This window comes from Pseudoliparis swirei, chromosome 6, assembly GCF_029220125.1.
Source record: "Pseudoliparis swirei isolate HS2019 ecotype Mariana Trench chromosome 6, NWPU_hadal_v1, whole genome shotgun sequence".
NCBI lineage: Eukaryota > Metazoa > Chordata > Actinopteri > Perciformes > Liparidae > Pseudoliparis > Pseudoliparis swirei.
This window is the reverse complement of record NC_079393.1, coordinates 25,964,273-25,988,552: the sequence shown is the minus strand read 5'-3', so window position 1 is coordinate 25,988,552 and position 24,280 is coordinate 25,964,273. Positions and strand designations below refer to the sequence as shown.

Below are 24,280 nucleotides of genomic sequence, written 5' to 3'. Positions count from 1 at the left end.
CTCTTTAATTATTATTTATATGTCCAAAAAACCCCGTTCTATTAATTCTGCTAAATTGATTTTAGTGGGTATATCCGTTCTCTTTAATTATTATTTATATGTCCAAAAAACCCCACGGTTGTTGCTCTCCTATTTAATACAGAAAGATTAAACATATGTCATTATAAAAGCCTGTAGCATCTGTTTTGACTTTTGTATTGGTGCAAAAACAAGACTTCTGGATTCAACAGATTTATGGAAATAATAATGTAAGAGAACGGATATTCCCATTAAAATCAACGTCGCAGAATTAATAGAACGGCAGCCACATTTATGTGTACCAATTTTATGTGTATCAATACATAAATCTTTAAAGGCGGGTCGGCAGCAGATTTACAGTCATTTAGAAGTGGAGTTATAAAGCGCGGAGTGCTCAAGTAAATACTTCAAATGTAACAACTTAATGCTTCATCTAGCTAGCTAAACATATACCCGCACTTTAAATAATATATAACATGAAATATTGTCTTGTTTAAATAAAGTTGCACCAAGTGAAAGTCAGCTAACCACTCATTAAAAAAATAAATAAAATAAACATCGCGCTTTTATTTTGAAGGTACGAGTTCTGCTTCCGTCGTTAATCTGTGTGAGTGTGACGTAGCTGGGGTGCGCGTGTGCGGGCTGTTGGCCGGCATGGAGACAACTGCATGGCCACGCGGACCACCTGGTTAACCCGCGACTGACACCATAAATACTGGAGGGGGACAAATAAGACATTTTTAATTTATGAAGAGAGAAAGAGGCTTGAAGAAAATCCAGGACGAAGCTGACATGAAGAAAAGGTAATTCTATATCTTTTTTCCACCTGCAAATAAACCAGAAACATGTTTACAACCAGTTCTATCTTCTTTAAAAAAAAATCCTAATTGCTTATTTCCTCATAAACTAAAGCCATACTGACACACAGGCCATCCACTCCGTTAGCCCACGAGTAAAAGGATGTGTAATATTTCACATCTGGGAACAACTGAACGTGAAGAACAAGTTGTTGTCACACATCCATTCTGATTTCATTCTATTCATATGTGAACACTTACGTTGCTTATTCCTCCTCTGGTTTCATGGCACTCCTCCCATATTGTCATATATCAAACATATTTTCTTCAACTATATTTATATACAGGACTGTCTCAGAAAATTAGAATATTGTGATGAAGTTCTTTATTTTCTGTAATGCAATTAAAAAAACAAAAATGTCATGCATTCTGGATTCATTACAAATCAACTGAAATATTGCAAGCCTTTTATTCTTTTAATATAGCTGATTATGGCTTACAGCTTAAGAAAACTCAAATATCCTATCTCTAAATATTAGAATATCATGAAAAAGTATACTAGTAGGGTATTAAACAAATCACTTGAATTGTCTAATTAACTCGAAACACCTGCAAGGGTTTCCTGAGCCTTGACAAACACTCAGCTGTTATAAATCTTTTTTAACTTGGTCTGAGGAAATATTAAAATTTTATGAGATAGGATTTTAGAGTTTTCTTAAGCTGTAAGCCATAATCAGCAATATTAAAAGAATAAAAGGCTTGCAATATTTCAGTTGATTTGTAATGAATCCAGAATGCATGACATTTTTGTTTTTTTAATTGCATTACAGAAAATAAAGAACTTTATCACAATATTCTAATTTTCTGAGACAGTCCTGTATATTTGAATACATTTCCTGAGCATTGAGTGGGCCTGGGGAGGCAGGATGCTGTTGCAGTAGTCCAGTCGACAGGGGATGAAGACGAGGATGAGTGTTTCAGCAGCTGAAGAGGAGCGGTCGGGCCTTAGACGGGCGATGCTTTTTTAAGCTCGACGACGGTGGTTTCTGTGATGTGCTTGACGTGGCGCTCAAAGGAGACGGTCGGATCAAAGATGACACCAAGGTTACAGATGTGAGTGGAAGCAGGAACAGAGGTGCCATCGATGAAGAGGGACAAGTTATGCTGCAATTATGGTTTGATGACTTGGGGCCGATGATGAGGAGTTCAGATTTGTCGATGTTGAGTTTAAGGAAGATGTCTTGCATCAAGGTCTTTCTATCTGTGAGGCAGTTGATGGTGGAGTCGGTAGTGAGTGTGATGGATTTGGTGGAGATGTAAAGCGGTGTGTGGCCATGGTGGCTTAAGATGTTGCCAAGGGAGAGCAATTAGAGGATGAAGAGGAGGGGACACCTTGATGGACTGTGTCCAAGTTTAATTTATTGATGATAATGAACTGTTGGCGGTCAGAGAGACTGGAACCACGAGAGGGCTGTGCCAATAATGTGGAGGGAGGACTCAAGACGGGAGAGGAGGGTGGAGTGGTTGACGGTGTCAAAGGCGTCACTGAGGTCCAGTAGGATGAGGATGTTGAGGAAGAGGAGGATGGAGTGGTTGATGGTGTCAAAGGCGTCACTGAGGTCCAGTAGGATGAGGATGTTGAGGAAGAGGAGGATGGAGTGGCTGATGGTATCAGAAGGGTCACTGAGGTCCAGTAGGATGAGGATGTTGAGGAAGAGGAGGATGGAGTGGTTGATGGTGTCAAAGGCATCACTGAGGTCCAGTAGGATGAGGGGGTGAGGAAGAGGAGGATGGAGTGGTTGATGGTGTCAAAGGCATCACTGAGGTCCAGTAGGATGAGGGGGTGAGGAAGAGGAGGATGGAGTGGTTGATGGTGTCAAAGGCGTCACTGAGGTCCAGTAGGATGAGGGGGTGAGGAAGAGGAGGATGGAGTGGTTGATGGTGTCAAAGGCGTCACTGAGGTCCAGTAGGATGAGGATGTTGAAGGAGTGGTCATCAGAGGAGAGGAGGAGGTCGTTGGTGACGGTCTGTTACGTGATGAGTTCTGGTTCATACAGTTGGTTGAAGTCCAGTTGGGTTTTGAGTTGGATGAAACCTTTGATCTTTGCTCTCGCAGCCTTTGTTCACGAGATATCTCATCATCTCGAAACATGTCCAGAGAAACCTGAACTCACTGCTGATCTCTATCTTACGTGCTACCACTGCATCTCATTGCCATTTGCCACCACCCGCTGGCTTTGTTCACCCCCCCACCCCCCACCCTCTACCCAGAGGTAGAGATATCCTGGGAAAGAGTGTTTGACATTGGCATGAAAAAAATCCAAGGGCAATTCAAAGGTTATTGTCCATTCAATTCCCCTTTTGTCCAATTAATTGAACTCTCTTTCTCTTCCTAGGTGACTGAGGGGAAGTCCTGAGATCTCATTCACCGTGTTATTCTTCTCATTCTTCATTAGTTAAATGGATAGAGAGGTGAAGGTGAAACAAAGCAGAAATTAAAGTAAAAAGCAAGTTCACATCTGTTACTTCTTTCAAAAGTGATAACTCAATTCAACAGTCAATACAATGCTGCCTTTACAGAAGAGTTAATGCTCGAGAGAAGGAAACGTGCCATGGCGACGTTTCAGAGCGATTGACTAACATTTGGGGTGTATATATAAAAAGACAAACCGCGAGCAGACATGACGGACAACGGGAGCTCTCGGATCGACACCCCGACCAACATCTCTCTGAGTCCGAGCGACGCCGTCTCCGAATCGTTGGAGTACCAGGCGGTGTCGGTGTTCCTGGTCCTGCTGGTGTGCGCCGCGGGCATCGTCGGGAACATCATGGTGGTCCTCGTGGTCCTCACCGCCCGTCACATGCGAACGCCCACCAACTGCTATCTGGTCAGCCTGGCCGTCGCCGACCTGACGGTGCTGGTGGCGGCGGGGCTGCCCAACGTGTCGGACGGTCTGACGGGCACGTGGGTGTTCGGCCATGCCGGCTGTCTGGGCATCACCTACCTTCAGTACCTGGGCATCAACGTGTCCTCCTGCTCCATCACCGCCTTCACCGTGGAGAGGTGAGCGCCGACAAACAGCCGGCAACGACCGTTCGAGATCGTCCTGTTTTTTGGTATTGCCGTTTTTTAAAACTTGTACAGGAGAATGCTTTGTCTTTTTTTGTTGCAGAGGTCACAGAGGACAGTATGTAACTTATGTTTTACATCAGGCACGTGCACAGATAGCCCCCTAGTGGGAATCAAGCTCCTCCCCTTTTGCCCTGGATGAGAAAAGTGCCCTTTCTGCTGGAGACCTTTTTCTTCATTAATAAGTATTTAAGAATACTAATTACTCTCTGTCACCAAATCCCCCCCAAATGTGTTTTGATATCTGACGGGGTGTTTATTTGAGTTCTTGGGATAATTTCACCCCGACATGCTCCACGCTCACAAGCCCCCCCCCCTCCCTCCTCCTCCTCGTGCCCTGCCCCTCCCTCCTCCTCCTCGCACGTTTATTATATGGCATTTTTCACTCCTATCATTTTGTAAATGAAAATAAATTGTAATTGTTAATAGAAAAGATGTCATTGTGTTCAGCTCTCATGTCTTATGACACAATGTGTTTCAGGTGTTGCGTAGCAACCAATTACTTGCTAACTTCAAGTTACAGTGATCAATAGATAACTCATTTTGGCGATGGGTGCCATTTTTTTTGGTTTGAGCCCCTCCCCCAACATGTCTGTGCACGTGTCTGTAATCTACATGTAAACAAAGGTACACAATGTGGTGGTCGGTGATGTCATCTGATGCAAACCAATGGTCTCGGCCACTGCCGACACATTGTTGACAGCTTCTGTTCAAGAACTTAACTTTTTTGATGCTTTTTGCAGGTCGAATATCAAAGTCTTAGCTAAAATAATTGGTCACATCTGTGTTGCATATAGCCCCATGTGTGTCCCCTCTGGAGACTGTCCTCCCAAGAAGGACATCAGCAACAGTCAGCAAGTTCCCCCGAAACGACATGTTCTTTTTCCGAAACCTAATAAGTGTTTTCAAAGTTAACTTGTAATGGTGTTGACGGCGCAGACACATGATGTCCTGCTGATAGGGGCATCATATGATGGCCTTTGGTGCTCAACCATTGCAAATGATGCAAATAACACCACCCAAATTACAAACAAACTACATGTCTTCCTAATTATCTGCAGTTAACCTCCATTGTAGTATCCGTCCATGCAGATAGTTTTGGGTTTACTTATCTACGTTTTAATTACACCTGTATCTAAAATGTCTTCCTTCGCACCAATACAATGGAGGTTAATGGGATTTATTTTGTTATCTTGAAACAATCAAACTTTAAAATAAAGTAATAACATGTATTCCCCAGTTACTCTGGACAATCTTTATAGTTTTTAATTCGATCTGTTCTCAAGGAAGTAGCTTCGTCTAAACTGAGAGTCCTTCCACCTTCGTTGGATCCAGGTGGCAGCAATCCAGAGCGAGATCCGCCCCCAAATCTGCTTCACCTACAACAAATTGTACTTTACTTGCAAAGATTTCCCAAATAAACTGTGAGAGACTTTAAATATGTTTATATATCACACCCAATGTGACTGCTTACTCTACTAGTGGCACAGTTATATTGCAGTAAAGACATTTCACACATTTCAAAGAGCATATGCCCCTCCCTTCTCAAAATTACCCTGCGTCCCATGGTTTCTGAGTGAATTTGGCCCGAACTGTATATGATTGCTAGACTTTGCCTTTTAGTTGTCAGCAAAGTCTCCTTCATCCTGTCAGCTGCTATGTTCACAAAGCAGGCGACGCGTTCATGGACCCCATGACTGGCTCGGCCATTTCCATGTTCTCCCTCGCTGATCTCCACACGGGAAATGGGAGACATTGGAAGCAGTGCCTCAATGTCGGTGGCATCAGTATCTCAAAGACCTCGTCGTCCTGGCTAATTCCAGAGAATGGACTATACCACGCAGTCCGGTTGATCTTGGTGTCTGATCATGTGCTAGATGAATAAACAATTCTTCGGAACATTCAAAATGTGAATATAAATTAATTTGATGTAACGCAACGTTGCACATTTTCTTATCACAGATCGTGATAAAACAAAACATTTGATCATTTTCGAAAATAGAGTGCTCTAAATGTTGCTGTTATTGTCAAATTTCCTCAGTTTGAATGAACCCTCCCCTAAGTTCCTGCCAACACGTGTTTTGCATTCTCATTGGCTGTAGCCTCCTGATGGGTCACATACAGTGCATCCGGAAAGTATTCACAGCGCTTCACTTTTTCCACATTTTGTTATGTTACAGCCTTATTCCAAAATGGATTAAATTCATTATTTTCCTCAACATTCTACACACAACAACCCATAATGACAAAGTGAAAACTGTTTTTTGCAAATTTTTACACATTTATTAAAAATAAAGAACGAAAAAATAACATGTACATAAGTATTCACAGCCTTTGCTCAATACTTTGTTGAAGCACCTTTGGCAGCAATTACAGCCTCAAGTCTTCTTGGGTCTGATTCCACAAGCGTGGCACACCTATTTCTGGGCAGTTTCTCCCATTCTTCTTTGCAGAACCTCTCAAGTTCCATCAGGTTGGATGGGGAGCGTCGGTGCACAGCCATTTTCAGATCTCTCCAGAAATGTTCAATCGGGTTCAAGTCAGGGCTCTGGCTGGGCCACTCCAGGACATTCACAGAGTTGTCCCGAAGCCACTCCTTTGTTATCTCGGCTGTGTGCTTCGGGGCGTTGTCCTGTTGGAAGATGAACCGTCGCCCCAGTCTGAGGTCCAGAGTGCTTTGGAGCATGTTTTCATCGAGGATGTCTCTGTACATTGCTGCATTCATCTTTCCCACAATCCTGACTCGTCTCCCAGTTCCTCCCACTGAAAAACATCCCCACAGCATGATGCTGCCACCACCATGCTTCACTGTAGGGATGGTATTGGCCAGGTGATGAGCAGTGCCTGGTTTCCTCTAGACATGACGCTTGGCATTCAGGCCAAAGAGTTCAATCTTTGTTTCATCAGACCAGAGAATTTGGTTTCTCATGGTCTGAGAGTCCTTCAGGTGCTTTTTTGCAAACTCTCGGCGGGCTGTCATGTGCTTTCTACTGAGGAGTGGCTTCCGTCTGGCCACTCTACCAAACAGGCCTGATTTGTGGAGTGCTGCAGAGATGGTTGTCCTTCTGGAAGGTTCTCCTCTCTTCATAGAACAACGCTGGAGCTCTGTCAGAGTGACCATCGGGTTCCTGGTCACCTCCCTGACTAAGGCCCTTCTCCCCCGATCGCTCAGTCTGGCTGGGCGGCTCTAGGAAGAGTCCTGGTGGTTCCAAACTTCTTCCATGTCCGGATGATGGAGGCCACTGTGCTCATTGGGACTTTCAATGCTGCAGAAATCTTTCTGTACCCTTCGCCAGATCTGTGCCTCCATACAATTCTGTCTCGGAGGTCTATAGATAATTCCTTGAACTTCATGGCTTGGTTTATGCTCTGATATGTACTGTCAACTGTGATACCTTATGTAGACAGGTGTGTGCCTTTCTCAATCATGTCCAATCAACAGAATTTAGCACAGGTGGACTCCAATCAGACATCTCAAGGATGATCAGTGGAAACAGGATGCACCAGAGCTACATGTTGAGTGTCATGGCAAAGGCTGTGACTACTTATGTACATGTTATGTTTTCGTTCTTTATTTTTAACAGATTTGCACAAATTTGCAAAAAACTGTTTTCACTTTGTCATTATGGGTTGTTGTGTGTAGAATGTTGAGGAAAATAATGAATTTAATCCATTTTGGAATAAGGCTGTAACATAACAAAATGTGGAAAAAATGAAGCGCTGTGAATACTTTCCGGATGCACTGTATTTAGCCTCCGAAATTTTCGGGGCTTTTGTTGTCATGCCCTTAAAACGGCGAGTGGAAGATCAGGGCTAAAGTTGTGTGTACTTTTTTCTGACCATTCCGTAATTTGCTGTGAATTCATATTTTAATGGGTCGTGAAAACCCTGATTTTCATCAATCGAATCCTCATTTTGGCAAATTCCATGGTTTTTTTGCTATAGACATCCTTGCTGCAAGCAATTTGGAACTGTGGAAGGGTGTAATAGTGAAGCCGTTGACCATCATGCTGATGCATGTGGCAAGATGGCGAATAGCCTTTAGTTGTGGGCCTCACGGCACCTGTTGTTCATAAAGGCTCTCCACATTCCTGGGTCAGGGAAGCCACATTGGATCTGTTTGCCAACCCAGTGCTGTGGACTTCGCTGGTACAGCTCGGTGCCGGGGTGTACAGGAATGGCCGAGATGATGGAAGCCCAACCCTGGACCGTCCCCCAGTTCTGGGGTGTCCTCTCCAGGCTTTTGTCCTTAGAGGGACAGGCTGATGATGGCTGGACTACAGTATCTGTACAGACGGTGAAGACCATCCATGCAGCAAGAGCTGGATCCACCATTGTCTGTTATGTGGTCAGGGTTCAAATGCTGGTGCTAGGAAAAGATGCAAGAGCCCTCGTCCTGTGCAGTTTGGTCTATTCTCTCCTTTTTTATATAGTGTTTGGTGGATAGAGAACTGTCTCATGCCACTGTTAGTGTAGGCAGTTACAGTGTTTTACTTCCACGAGGAGTTTGACAGATACATGTAAACCAGTAGCTGCATGACAGGTAGTAAAACCAGACATAAATAACAGCTACTTGGAAAGATGTTGACAATAATGGAAAGTGTAACTTAAACAAAACACTTCAATCAGGAGAGACTTCATTATAATTTTACAATAATGTATTACATATGTATCACATTTGAATAGTGCAACGTCTTTGGGGATTGGAGTTGGACTCCATACTGAATTATCCTAATTCAGTATGGAGTCCAATAGTGCTCAAAATCCCCCTGGACACCAGACACTGGTGGTGGTAGTGAAGAAGGGAGTTGCTGCAATCATATGATGAAAGAGGAGCAGTGCTGATGCTGAGGAGACTTGGTGGAGGAGGGTGTTAGGACTGAGTGGTGTTTGAACCCAAAATGCAGTACTCCGAAGGCAGGGAATGAGTTAATGCCTAACGAGGCGTTTTAATGTCCAACAAGGCAATTAGATGTATATATATATATATATAAATATACCTGAATACATAAAACTCACAGGCTGTTGTTAAGCATACGTATTTAGGTAGATCTATAAAATATACTTAGGGGCATTCGGAAGAGTAGTCAGAGTCCAGGCAGGGGGTCGTGGCACGGCAGGTCTGGAGTGAAAAAAGGTGTCGGAAGGAATGCAGCAAAGCACTGAAAACAGCTCTACAAAGTACGGACAGCAACAATGTAGCTCTAAGCGTCTACTGGTACTTGCCAGGTGATTCTATGGGATGATCTGGCGAGGAGCAGGAGTGAAGACCGGGTTATTGTAGTCTCTGGAGTTGATTGTAATTGAGAGCAGGTGTGCAGTGCCAACGCCCAGTCAGCTCGTCACCAGGGAGGAAGGCTCAGATGAGCCTGAGTGTTTTAGATGGTAGAGGTTATAAATAAATAAGTCAAGTACTGATATAATCTGTCTGCCACTGGGATAAAGTGACACTCCAAAAATAGCAAAGTAGGAAACACTTTTCTTGATAAACAGCGTCCAAACGTGGCTTTTCAGGACATTGGACAGCGTAGATAATACTGCAATTTCATTGGCTGTCAGTGAATTCCCACTATCCACGTCTTGCCGTGTGGACGGCGCAGTGGATAGCGCACAGGAACTCCAGCAACAGAACGCAGAGGTGGCGGGTTCGAACCCCGTGGCAGGTTCGAAACCGTAACAGAGGGTCCCAACTGTTTGAGCTGTAATGACAACTGACAGCAGCAGAGGAGAACTTAAAAAAAAAGTTTGACAGCAACGATGTGATTGGCTTCAGGAAACTGTGCACAATCTGGTTGGTTCATTTAAACTAAAGTGAACGCCCACAATAATCTAACAGAGTTATCACAGGGAGAGAGAGACTGAGAGATTATGAATGAAACTGTTTCAGCTTCATTTGTATTATCCTTTATGATCTTTCACATAATCCACTGTGTTGCAGAAGTAAAAACATGCAATGAAAATGAAAAAGATGAAAAGATACAAGGAGAGAGAGAAATGTGGCTTTTGTTCACTCTCCAAACATCATCTTATTACTTTCGCATTGAAAATGCGGAAGGTTATGTTTTGATCGCCATGTATTTATTCATTTATTTGTATGCGTGTTATTCGCAGAACTCAAAAAGTATTGAACCGAATCGCATGAAATTTGGTGGGATGATTGGTTATTATCCGGGGACCAGTTGATTAGATTTTGGGATCGATCGGGTCAAAGTTCAAGGTCAAAGGTCATGAACAGGTCAAAATCTTCTTGAATCGCATGAGATTTGGTGGGATGATTGGTTATTATCCGGGGACCATTTGATTAGATTTTGGGATCAATCGGGTCAAAGGTCAAGGTCATGGAAAGGTCAACATCTTTTTTTGACCATAGCACGATACATTTTTGTCCAATTGGCATGCAACTAATGCCAAAATGTTCATTATTCAATGCCCAATCTTGTGATATGCGAAGTTATGCGCTCTACCGAGTGCCCATTCTAGTTTCTCATATGCTCTCTTATGAATACAGAAAAAACCACAATACACTGAAAAAAATTATTCTAAGTCATTAAGGTGATTCCTCATTCTTCTTTCTTCTTCTCTTGGCGTAGAAATAATCGTACAAATAGTTTCTTCCTATATTTTCATTACATTGGTCAGTGCTCTAATGAAAATTCTAACAACAAAACATTGACAACCATGGTTATGTTTGCACGCTCTATTTCTTCATTGCATGCAGGTACATAGCTATCTGCCATCCAATGAAGGCCCAGACGGTGTGCACGGTGTCCCGGGCCAAGCGGATCATTGCCGTGGTTTGGATCTTCACCTGTGTCTACTGCATGCTGTGGTTTTTCCTGGTGGACATTCAGGTGAGATAAATACACTGCATTTTGTATTTCATTTAGTCTGTCACTGCTTTCATCTGGGATGGTGCAGTCGTTTGTTCCGTTAGACCTTAGTGCTGCGTTGGACACCATTGGCCATGACATCCTATTACAGAGACGGGATCAGTCTCTTAGACATGCTTCAGGTTTAGCTAGCTGGTTGACAAGCTTATGGAGTGTTTCCTGATAATATTGCCCAAAGGAAGCATATATCAGGTAAATAAAATGGGTCCAAGCACAGAACCTTGTGGAACTCCGTGACTAACGTTGGTGGTTATCGAGGCGTCATCGTTTACAAATACAAACTGAGATCGATTTGATAAATAGGATTTAAACCAACTTAGTGCGGTGCCTGAAATGCCAATCGACTGCTCCAGTCTCTGTAACAGGATGTCATGGTCAATGGTGTCGAATGCAGCACTAAGGTCTAACAAGACCAGTACAGAGATGAGTCCTCTATCAGCACTAAGGTCTAACAAGACCAGTACAGAGATGAGTCCTCTATCAGCACTAAGGTCTAACAAGACCAGTACAGAGATGAGTCCTCTATCACTAAGGTCTAACAAGACCAGTACAGAGATGAGTCCTCTATCAGGACTAAGGTCTAACAAGACCAGGACAGAGATGAGTCCTCTATCAGCACTAAGGTCTAACAAGACCAGTACAGAGATGAGTCCTCTATCAGCACTAAGGTCTAACAAGACCAGTACAGAGATGAGTCCTCTATCAGCACTAAGGTCTAACAAGACCAGTACAGAGATGAGTCCTCTATCAGCACTAAGGTCTAACAAGACCAGTACAGAGATGAGTCCTCTATCAGCACTAAGGTCTAACAAGACCAGTACAGAGATGAGTCCTCTATCAGGACTAAGGTCTAACAAGACCAGTACATGGACGTGGACTAAAGTTAGACCAGGAGTCCTCTGTTATATTGAGACGTGGTAGACATCTGGTGAAGAAACTTTTGACTAACGGAGTACACTCCGGTAGTATAAACTAAAGTTATGAGGTTGTGGTCTGACAGAAGAGGATTCTGTGGGAAGACCTTCAAATGCTCAATGTCAACGCCATAAGTAAGAACAAGATCAAGCGTGTGGCCAAAGCTGTGAGTGGGTTTCTGTACTCTCTGGCAGAAGCCAATCGAGTCCAACAAGGAGATGAATGCAGCACTAAGGCAATCATTATCAACATCCACATGGATATTAAAATCTCCTACAATAATAACTTTACCAGTTTTAAGGACTAAACTTGATATAAATTCTGAAAATTCAGATATAAATTCTGAATATGAACCTGGAGACAAGTACAATATAACAAATAGAATTGGCTGTAATGTTTTCCAGGTTGGAAGAAAGACTAAGAACAAGGCTTTCAAATGAGTTGTAGTTTAATTTGGGTTTATTCAAAGATGTCTGCTACTCCACCTCCTCGGCCTGTGCCCACATCTATATTTTTGAAATTTCCCCACTGTGGGACGAATAAAGGAATATCATATCATATCATATATGTATGTTTATACAGTATAGGGTGACTGCAGGTTAGTGCTTAGCAGGTCTGTCTTTCAGTCAGAGGGTTGCTGGTTCAATTCCAGGCTGTGCTAGTCCTAGTCCATTTATCCTTGTGCACCCTGTCGCAGAAGTTTGTATGTGGAATAAAATATATATATATATATATATTGTGATTACCAAACCTCTTTTGGCTGGTTCAACTGCAGGGGGAATGTGAAAAGCTTTTTAAGAGCTTCGTGCCATTTGTGAGAGTAGCATCATTGTGTTGAGATGTGAAAGATTCGTATGATGCATTGTGCATCTCTGCCCAGAGCTACTGGCCTGCTGCTGAGTGAGAAGCTGCGGGTGGTCGGTGTGGATGCGTCCACCATCTCCTGGATCACTGACTACCTCATAGGCAGACCACAGTTTGTCAGAATGGGCCGTGTGCTGTCTGGAACGGTGGTCAGTGATGTTGGAGCCCCACAGGGAACTGTTCTGTCTCCCTTCCTCTTCACCCTGTACACCAGTGACTTCCAGTACAACACGGAGTCATGCCATCTGCAGAAGTACTCTGATGACTCTGCAGTGGTCGGGTGTATTAGGGATGGACGGGAGGAGGAGTACATGGCAGTGGTGAGTGACTTTGTAAAGTGGGCCGATGAGAATCACCTGTGGCTGAACGTGGCCAAGACCAGAGAGATGGTGGTGGACTTCAGGAGGAAGGCGACAGCTCCTCCACCTCTGAGTGTCCTGGGAGTGGACGTGGACATGGTGGAGGAGTACAAGTACCTGGGCGTCTCCATCGACAGCCGACTGAACTGGAAGGCCAACATCAACGCTGTGTACAAGAAGGGGATGAGTCGACTCTTTTTCCTGAGAAAGCTTCGATCCTTCAACGTGTGCAGCAAGATGCTGGAGATGTTCTCCCAGTGGGCGTGGCCAGTGTACTGCACTTTGCCATTGTCTGCTGGGGGAGCAGCATCGGAGCCGGTGACACCAGCCGTCTCAACAAACTGGTTGGGAAGGCTGGCTCCATCATCGGCTGCCAGCTGGAGCACCTGGAACAGGTGGTGGAGAGGAGGACGTTGAAGAAACTTGTGTCCATATTGGACAACCCGGACCACCCTCTCCACCACCTCCTACAGGGACCGAGGAGGACTTTCTCCAGACGTCTCCTCACGCTCCGCTGCCACAAGGACAGATACAGGAGAACATTCCTGCCGACGGCTATGAGGCTCTACAACAGATCACCTCTTGCCAGATCATAGTGCAATAACTACAACAATAACTGAATACTTACACTATGTTGATCTGCACTTCACACATCTCATTTGTTTGCACTACACACATACATTTCATTTCATTTGCTCTGCACTCATACACACACTTTGCTTTTTGCACTCTGTCTATATTTAATATTTTTGTATTTGATTTGTCAGTGTTGTTGTGTGTTGTGTATGCATGTGTGTTGTATATTTACATATATATTTTGTTTTGTATTTTACTTTTATTTTACTTGTATACTTCTATATCTTTCATCCCTGTTCTTATATTTTGTGTTTTGTTTTTATTCTTGTGTGTTGCTGCTACTGTCACGACAAATTCCCCCTTGGGGATTAATAAAGTATATATCTATCATCTATCTATCTATCTAGAACCGTGTCCTGTGATAACTGTGTTTCCATCCAGGTCAGCCAGGACGGACACGTGCAGTGCGGCTACAAAGTGAAACGGGAGCTCTACCTGCCTATCTACCTCATCGACTTTGCCATTTTCTATGTCATACCGCTGCTTCTCGCCATCGTGCTGTATGGCTTGATCGCGCGGGTTCTCTACCTCAGGTACTTAGTATATAAATACGTCAATGTGTTCATTAATAAGGGGTCTCTACCAATTCCATGCATGTAATATATCAGTTTATTCATCATAAAAGTTGTACAATGTCTTTTGTGGCACTGAATGAGAGAATAACCTTGATGATGTCATTAGGTATTATTTTACGTCAACTTGGCCTTTGGAGCTTGAATATTTATATAAAAAAGCCTGCAATAAAAACTGGAGGCAAGGATCTTACAACGGACATGTATCTGACAAATGAAACGAAAGACTCGGTGGTTTTAGGCTCCAGTGGTTTTGGATAATGACCCATTGTAACCTTTGGCTCTATTTTAATCATTTTAACCAACGTCTATGGACTCGTCACCAGGTTCGGCTACGGAGCTCAATTCTTGTGGGAAAAAACACCAAATCAAATAGTTCAGTTTGAAGGGTTTTTCCTGAAATTTCAACATAAATCAAGTAACACACACACATATTTATAATGAAAGTGAATGAAGTGGGCAGTCATCCATGTTGATCCAACTTGTGGGCAGCTCGCCATCTGATACAAAGTGGTGGTCATCTGCGTCTGACCACCTAAAAAACCTGACCGCTGTCTGGTACCCAATCAAAACAGGAAGTGACCTCCCTTGACCCGGATATTTTTCAGGACTCTGGTCCTGGATTGGCCAATTAAATGATTTGGCTCCATGAGCCAATCAGTGGGTTACACCCATACGAGAGACAAGTCAAGATGTCTCTTACTTAAAACTTAGTTCAGATGAAAGATGGATGACCTTTACCAGCCGACACTGATGGAAATACACTGTGTTTATGACGTGAAATATTAAGGTTAGTTTTAAGTCAAAGATTTGTGGCCTGCATTCAAAATCCTGTTAAAAAATAAATCAAAGTGCATGTTTACATTATTCCACCTCCTAACCGCTTAATATTCATCAAGAAACCAAACCAACACATCCGGCATGCTACTTGTGTCCCCCCTCCAGCCCTCTGCCCAACCGCTGTGACACCAGCACCACCACACTGCGCCGGAGCTGCAGGGAAGCCTCGGAGGCGGGGAAGGGAGGTCGCCGGGCCCGGCCAAACAGCGCACTCTCCTCCAGGAAACAGGTTTCTGCCTCATCCGACATGTACTCCCCCCCCCCCCTTTTTCTATTAACCCCTTGTGCGCTCTCTTTTCTTGCCGTTCCATCTCGTCCTATCTATCAAGTAATTGCTGTGCGATAGCTTTCGTCACATTTGACCCCGGTCACGTCTCCGGCTGTGTGTGTGTGAGTGATCTGTTGGGAATATGGAGGCCGTGAATCCCTCCTTACAGCGTGGTCATGATGCCCCCTTGCTAACCATTGCCTCAGAAAAGTGGTCTCTTATTGGGCCTCTTTCCTGGCTGTTATAAGACCCTGAAGGCAATCGTGGTGTTAATGGCTTCTCTTCCACACAGGCTGAGCAGCCAAAGAGCTTCTTACTGAGAATAGCCCTCTCTCACCCAGGTTTGCTGCTTTGTCTTCTCTGCTCTCCGATGTAGGATACGTTCTCAGAAGCTCTTTTGGACCTGAAAGCATCTTCCTTCATAAGCCACTCAGAAGGGTTACGTCGACTTTATTTGTAGTCTAGAAGGGAGATTGATTGATTTTATGTCCATGGTATTCTTTAAAACAAGTTGTAATTTAAAGCCATACTCCTATGTATCAGGGTTCGTACGGTCATGGTAAACCTGGAAAAGTCATGGAATTTGTAAATGTATTTTTTCCAGGTCTGGAAAAGTCCTGGAAAAAAAAATTGTGTATGTGCATTCACGCTGAGTTTTAAATAATTGATATGATTTAAAAAGAATGACGCTTAAAATATAAGCTGGCATACGCTCTTTCATTCTCACAGCGCACATTTTTCACGCTGCAAGTGAACGCACCTACATTTTGAGTCATATATACCATAGGTAAGAGCCATTTCATTGCCACCGAAGTGCTAATCTGTGTTTTAATCCAGATATAGTTGGAAAAAATGTGTTTTTAGTTTCCAGCGGAAGATAAAGAGACTTCCTGCTGTCCTGATGTCAGTGGGGAGCTCGTTCCACCAATGAGGAGCCAGGACAGCAAACACTCTGGATTTTGTCGAGTGATTACCTCGAAGTGACGGAGTCACAAGTCGATTGGTTGTTGCCGAGCGGAGTGAGCGGGCCGGGGTGTAAGGCTGGACCATGTCCCGGATGTAGACTGGGCCCGATCCATTCACAGCTCGGTACACAATAACCAACGTTTTGAAGCGGATACAATGACACGTTTAACTTCCCATGCAGCCGGTGGCTTGTTTCTGTGAGTGTCTCTGCAGGAACACGGGCCTGGGTGTAACTGAACTCGAGAGCACAGAGAAGATCTTAATCTGGTGTGTGTTCAAGAGGCTCCGTCTGGGAGCACAGGATTTGCATAATGCGATTTGGGATTCACATTGAAGTTTTCTTAATACTGCGGATGGTTTTTGCTCTCTCAGTTCTTCAATGGGCACTTCACGCTCTTTCATTCTTTTGATAGGCAAACTCAATCTGATGGGAGTTTGATAAACTTGTGTATGCCACTTTTATGATTAGATATGAATACAGTGTGGTGTGAGATGGTCTAGGTTTAATCTCTGAGACTCTCTTAATGTCTGTGATCTCATGTTGAGGAGGAGCGACGGGGAAGGCGTTGCTCTTTGTTTCCCGGGGTGAGTCAATAGCATCAGAGGCTGAATGTGAATTTTTTTTTTAATTATCCGTGCTTCCTAAGAGGATGCTGTTTGCAAAGCTAAAAAGAAAAATCAGATTGTGTTTGCCATGCCGGTAGTCAAGTATCCTGCTGCCACATAATTACAGTCTTAATATGCATTTTCTTAAATGTCACTCCAATGCTTTCTGTCTCCTCATGGCAGCGGAGAGATAATTAGAAAGCGTTCTTCCCCGCCTCCTTTGTATTGAATAAATGCTTAAAGCACGGACACGGAGCCCTTATCTCACTGCGATGAGGCGTTGGCGTGATGATACCTGGTATCCACTCTGCGAGGGGAGTAGGTGTGTTATTGGCCTAATCACTTGAGTCTTACAGCCCGACTGGCTCTACGCCCCTCCCCTGTCTTGAAGGGGTTCAGACAAACGTCTGAGTTGTTACCATAGTAACCAGCCACTGGAGAGGTGGGGACACCTTTCTGAGACACTTGAGGTCGAATGTCGTCGCTGTCCGTCTAGACCTCTTGGTCGGTCGGCCGTTTCCTACGTTCGCCACTCCAGTGAAACGCAATCCCATCAGCTCCTTCAGGAAGTGCAATAAAATAACGTTATTCACCCTAAAGAACACATACTTTAAAAAAATGCTTTTCACATGTGTGGGTGTCAGTGAAATATTATAACGTATATTGAATGAATTGCGGTGAAATTTGGTCTGGACATTAATAGGGATGGGTACCGTCTTTATTTTCTTTTCGATACCGGTGCAAAACCGGTACTTTTAAAATGATACCGGGGCCTAAACGGTGCCTCAACCGATACTTAAAAAAAAAAAAAACACAAAACGACGTTTGACAATGACGACATTAAAAACCTCTTCGGCCATATTCCCTGTAAAAGCCGTTCTCGAGGCGGCACTGACAAAAAACGGATATCAGATTGTCGCGCTCGTAGCTCGTAGTTCGTACCTCGTAGCTAAATGGCTAATTTATTATTTGTTGGCCTACTTTTATGAATGCAAGACTTGCAATCAACGTCACGGTACTAATCTGAGTTCAGGCTGCTCTAGTCATCATCGGTCTCCACGTGTTCAGGGGCACTGGTGACGGTCTCCCCATTGCGCCCAGCCTGACGCTGATCGCTCCGGGCTCACGCAGGCAGTCAAACACGGCGCACGCCTCCTTTCAAAGTTAAATATGATAGGCTATCGTAATCTGCTGACAGGGCGGAGTCACCATAGAAGTTCTAAATAATAGTTTTTTTCAATTTCAATCGGCTCAGGCACCGAAAGGAAGCACCGAAATGTGCGTTGCGTTTCGGTCCGGGTGGCACCGGTTGTATAGGAACTGTATTGGCACCGGATTTCGGTCCCCAACCCTAGACATTAACGTTCTCCTCAAGATGGATTTCACTTTGTCCTGACTTTTCATTTTGCATCAGGTCAAAATTTAAATTTGTTCAATACTTTGGCTGGTGCCAAATAACTTGATATTCCCATTAATATATGCTAATTATTATTATTATCTCAGTCAGGAAGATCATGCGATTGGTCACGTGTGCGTATGTGTGCGTATGTGTGTGTGTGTGCACCTCTGTTTGTGTGCTAATCTGTGCTAATCTGCATAATACTTTGGTGGCCAAGTTATGGATGCATGCTTGAAGACCTTGTAATGGTAAAATATGAATGAAACAATATATATGTAAATGTATTGATGATAATATAGCTCTGAACTGAAAACAGGAAGTATGCATTTAATGAAGTCGTTCTTAAAAACAGTTGACTCAGCAAGACGTTTCCCAACCCGGGCGAGGAAGGCCAGCTGGAATGTCTCAACTGAGAGGAAATAGAGGGAGAAGACACACCAGATGTTTTCTAAGATAACGTATGAGGGCGTTACTCTCTGTACGGCTGAGAGACTGTTGAAGAATGGATGTTCATTGGAGTGCCTTCCAAAGCTCGCTGAGATACGTGACTGAGGAACAATAAATAAAGCAATAAACGACAGACAACTTTTGATTCTTTCAAAGACTCTGTTTTGTTTGCAAATTATGAATTTGAAAAAACAACTCTTCTCTCGATCAAACGTAGAAATCTTCTTCCAGAACCTTTCCTGGTCTTCAAGCATGCAGCCATAGCCATGGTGACTCACGCTTTCCCAAAACACCTTTTATCTCCCGTTATACGACCGTTGATGGGTGACTTCTCACTCACGACTGAATACTTTCCTCTTGATGGTCTGTTAGTGAGACCTGAACCAGGTTCACCTGGTCCAGACCTAGAGATGCTGCTAGAGGCTGAGAGGCTGAGGGGGACGCTTAGGATACACTGAGCTCCTCTCTCCTTATGGACGCTTAGGATACACTGAGCTCCTCTCTCCTCTCTCCTTTTGGATGCTTAGGATACACTGAGCACCTCTCCTCTCCTCTCTCCTTTTGGACGCTTAGGATACACTGAGCTCCTCTCCTCTCTCCTTATGGACGCTTAGGATACACTGAGCTCCTCTCTCCTCCTCTCTCCTTATGGACGCTTAGGATACACTGAGCTCCTCTCTCCTCTCCTCTCTCCTTATGGACGCTTAGGATACACTGAGCTCCTCTCTCCTCTCCTCTCTCCTTATGGACGCTTAGGATACACTGAGCTCCTCTCCTCTCCTTATGGACGCTTAGGATACACTGAGCTCCTCTCTCCTCTCCTCTCTCCTTTTGGACGCTTAGGATACACTGAGCACCTCTCCTCTCCTCTCTCCTTTTGGACGCTTAGGATACACTGAGCTCCTCTCTCCTTATGGACGCTTAGGATACACTGAGCTCCTCTCCTCTCCTCTCTCCTTATGGACGCTTAGGATACACTGAGCTCCTCTCTCCTCTTCTCTCTCCTTATGGACGCTTAGGATACACTGAGCACCTCTCTCTCCTCTCTCCTTATGGATGTTTAGGATACACTGAGCACCTCTCTCCTCTCTTCTCTCCTTATGGACGTTTAGGATACACTGAGCTCCTCTCTCCTCTTCTCTCTCTCCTTATGGACACTTAGGATACACTGAGCTCCTCTCTCCTCTCCTCTCTCCTTATGGACGCTTAGGATACACTGAGCACCTCTCTCTCCTTATGGATGTTTAGGATACACTGAGCACCTCTCTCCTCTCCTCTCTCTCCTTATGGATGACTTTACATCTCTCCATCACACATTACTAACTCTGCTTCCTCCCCGGAGTCCTTGTGATGTCTTATACGGTCCATTGGACCTGGCTGGGTCTGATACCCCCTGCCGTGGCCCTGCTGATGCGACCCGATATTGAACTACTCTTACACACTTTGAGTGCATTTCCGATTCCCCATCTACAACTATAAATAACTGTTTGTGGTGTGTCATGGTAACAGACACACCTACACACACTGCTGCATCACTCTCAGCTGCTACTCCATGGCTCACTTTTATTGTTTCGATTCTGCCGAGTGAAGCCGATGCCAAAGCTTTTTGAAACTTAAAATTATCTCTAATGTCCACTAGGGGGCGACTCTGGTCGACGAGAAAACAACTTTTCACTTGATTTATTACCTCAGTAAACATTGTAAACATGCTAGTTTGGTGCAACCCAGCCTCAGAGGCTTTATTTACACAATAACTACTATCACGTCTGTTTGATGGGGTTTCAACGGACTGTATCTCCCTTTATTTCCTACAGGTGACAAAGATGCTGGCAGTCGTGGTGATCCTATTCGCTCTACTGTGGATGCCCTACCGGACTCTAGTTCTGATCAACTCTTTTGTGTCCACGCCCTATCTGGATGCCTGGTTCCTCCTGTTCTGTCGGACGTGCATCTACGCCAACAGCGCTATAAACCCTGTGATATACAACGCCATGTCTCAGAAGTTTCGCTCTGCTTTTCACGGGCTTTACCACTGCCAACGGCCAGAGGGAAATCAGAGAACGCTGTCGATGGCTCAGACGGGCTTCGGCAGCATCCGAGACCCCCGAGCCTCCAATAGCAATGGAACCAATGAAAATGTAAGGAGAGACCTTTTGAATACTGCCACGGATATGACGACAAAGCAGAATGGGAGTGGTCATCAGGAGACCGAAGCAGCCAATGGCAAGAAAGCAGACCATCCCACCGACATCGACCCAGCGACGAGCTTCGGTTTGGGTCCAGCTGAGACGACGCCATCTAGTGACGAGGAGGTGGTTCTGACTTCATTAAAAGATACGACGGTTCATTCTGCAGACAGACTTACGACAGTTGGGGAGCATGTAAACTTATGAATTGCTACATTGTAGGATATATTTGTCAGCACCACTTAAAAAAAACTATTATATTGATCGGTTTCCATCCAGTAAATTGCTCATGGGCAAAATCCATTTTCGGTCATTACAAATATATACATGTATATATATACATAAATATATATACATATATATATAATGTAGACATTGCGTCACCAAAAGCTTTTACATTTTTGTCGTATTTTATGACCCTTAAAAACTGGGAATGGATTTTTAATGATTTTGACGAAATGATTGTGGTATTGTAATTATAAATACATGTACAATACAGGTGTGTCCAGGGGGAGCCAACAGTTTTCAGACTGAAAATCTTTTATTTGACTAAACGCAACAAATATAGATTAGAATATTTCGTGATATATAAAATCCTCAACATATATCATCAATATATCAATAATACTCCAAAACTGAAGGAATTTAGAATCATCATTTAGTTATCATCATGATACACCCTGTTCATTTATTTATATCTCTGTATATAGTCTCATTAAAAAGAACTAAGTGTGTCTAGTTTGGTCATCTGTATCTCGGCTAATTCCTGCTAACCTGTTAGGTGTTAACACGTATTCTGCTTTAATGAGTGTGGAAAACACGGACACACTGACTGGTGTTTATTTGCTTTTTATAAATGGACGAACCATATATAGACATTTCTTTTGATGGTGTTTTACTACAGGAGGTCAGGGCGACTGGCCTGTGGCCGTGAGTCCTGCATCTTGGGTTTTTGGGACGGGATGATGGTGGAGGCCTTGAAGCAGGCTGAACGTGCATGTCTCCAGGGAAAGGAAAGATGTCGGTGAACACGGAGACAGCTAGTCCGCAGTGCTTCAGGGTGGAGGGGAGACGAGTCCGGCCCGCTGCTTATGGGTTCTGCTTTTAAACAGCCTGTTGACTGCTCTCTCCAGGATGACGAGGCCGCTTGTTGATGGAGGGTTGCAGGTGTGAGCCCTGATGGGCTGGGGAGGTGGGCTGATGGTCTGTGGCTTGTTGGGGCATGTGGGGATGGTCTCAGGACTGCTCCATTGTCTTTCAAAGCGGCAGTAGAACTCATATTTAGCTCACTGCTGCCAGAAGCACATTGTTCATGGAGTGGGGTGATTTAATAAAGCAGATCTGCCTGAGCCCTCTCCAGACAGAAGCAGAGTCGTTTGCTGAGAGCTGCTGTTGCAGTTTCTCAGAGTACAGTCGTTTAGCATCTCTCACCGCCTTGCTAAACCTGTATTTGGACTTGTACAGGTCTGTCCCCACTCCTGAATGCCTGGTCCTTCTTAGCTTCCTGAGCTCGCCAGTGAACCAGGGTTTGTCGTTGTGCAACTCACCCTGGAGCTGGATGGAATACAGCTGTCCTCACGAAGCTGATGTAGAGTTACAGCCTCTGTGTACTCATCCAGGCTGTTGGTAGCAGTCCTGAAGACATCCCAGTCAGTACAGTCAAAGCACGCCGTAGATCCTCCAGAGCCTCACTGGTCACTTTGAACTTCCTCACCACAGGTTTGCAGGCTTTAGTCTCTGCCTGTATGAGGGAATCAGATGAACCATGACGTGGTCAGAGTTTCCCAGTGCAGCTCGAGGGATGACGTGATAGGCCCTGCTGATTGTTGTGTAGCAGTCCAGAATGCTCTTCTCTCTGGTAGGGCATTTAATTAACTGTCTATATTTAGGGAGTTCGTGGCTGAGGTTTCCTTTGTTAAAATCCCAGTACAATAACTAAAGAGTCCGGGAAGGTCCGCTCCACACCGTATCTGTTCAGCGAGTGTCTGTTGTGCCTCGTTCACGTTCCCCTCCTGCGGCATGTAAACTCCGCCAGGATGAATGAAGCGAACTCACGTGGGGAGTAGAAGGGTTTGCAGTGGATGATAAAGATTCCAGGTCCGCGAACAGTGCTGTAGAATCACCGTTACGTCGTTGCACCAGCTGTTGGTAAAAGCAGATTCCTCCACCCTTTTTACCGGAGAGCTCCGACCCGTCCGCTCGAACAGCTGGAAGCCAGCGAGCTGGGCGCAGAGTCTGGTATCGAGCCACTAAGCCATGATTCCGTGAAACACAGAACGGAGGATGAGGAGAAGTCTCTGTCTCTCCCACCAGCAGCTGGAGTTCGTCCAGTTTGTTGCACAGTGAGCGGACGTTGAGAGAAATATGCCGGCAGCTGTACGAGATCCCTGTTCCGTAGCCGCATAAGCGCTCGAGCGTTTCCCTCTCCGTCGGCGTCACCACGGTGAAGGTGAGCACACCTTTTACAAAATGTCCAGTAACTCCACAGAAGTTAAAAACGTTGGAAGTAAATCCGCTGGAGTTGTTCCCCTGATATTCAAGAGCTCCTCTCTGGTGAAAGAGCTCTGGGAATCCCAGCAGAAAACAGTATTTAAAACGAAAACAATAAAAAACATCGCGCACCAACACACCGAGGCGACCTTTCGCGGCGCCATCAGTATCATTGGTACTCCGCTGCCCTCTGACCTTAGCGCTGCTAGAGCCCTCATTAGTGCTCTAGTAAGGATAAAAGCCTCATCTCAGATCGTAGAGATGAACATTGAAGTAGCTGTTCATCCTCACCGCATCGAGACTTGGTCATTAATCTGTGCTGCTGGTTCGAAACTCGAAGGTCAGAAGAAGTCGTATATGTATTTTCCGTCATGAAACATGTATTTAAGAAGAAAAAGAACGATTGTCGCTACCCTGCATGCGTCATAGCGTTTCATCACAGGGACCAAACCTTGAAAAGAACACTTTGATGTGCTATCATAACTGAGATGAGGGGAGAAGATTGACATTAACTTTATCGCTGTGTAGTACAGAAATCCAGCCCATGTGTAGCCTAGCTTAGCATGTTTTTGTTTTTAGCTTCAATGAATACTTCACCCACCAAAAAATTACTATTTGGATATTAATGACTGACCCCGTTGTACCTTGAATTCTTGAATGGAGAACACAAGTATTGATGGATTGTATTAAAATGGCTACCGCGCTAGCAAAACATTACCAAAAGTCGGAAGTGTGTCAAATATTAAGGCATAAGCAAGGATTAGCTTCCAAAAATTGTCCCTACATCATTCCAATACCGTAGCACCTTAGCATACACATTTTAATACATTGTGTTGAGTGATATTAGCTTTCTGGCATTATCTTTAATGGGAGAAAGTGAGTTTAAATAACCTTATT

The 24,280-nt window shown here is 44.3% G+C and overlaps 1 protein-coding gene across 1 annotated transcript; it reads left to right on the top strand.

Annotated features, from left to right (window-relative positions):
- The first annotated feature begins 741 nt into the window (after positions 1-741).
- On the top strand, positions 742-21,617 carry trhr2 (thyrotropin releasing hormone receptor 2). Its single transcript, XM_056416644.1, has 6 exons — positions 742-821; positions 3,212-3,879; positions 10,664-10,796; positions 13,991-14,142; positions 15,127-15,250; positions 20,522-21,617. Exons 2-6 carry the CDS (start codon positions 3,497-3,499, stop codon positions 21,098-21,100), a joined length of 1,371 nt encoding a protein of 456 aa, XP_056272619.1. The 5' UTR covers positions 742-821; positions 3,212-3,496; the 3' UTR covers positions 21,101-21,617.
- The last annotated feature ends 2,663 nt before the right edge of the window (positions 21,618-24,280 follow it).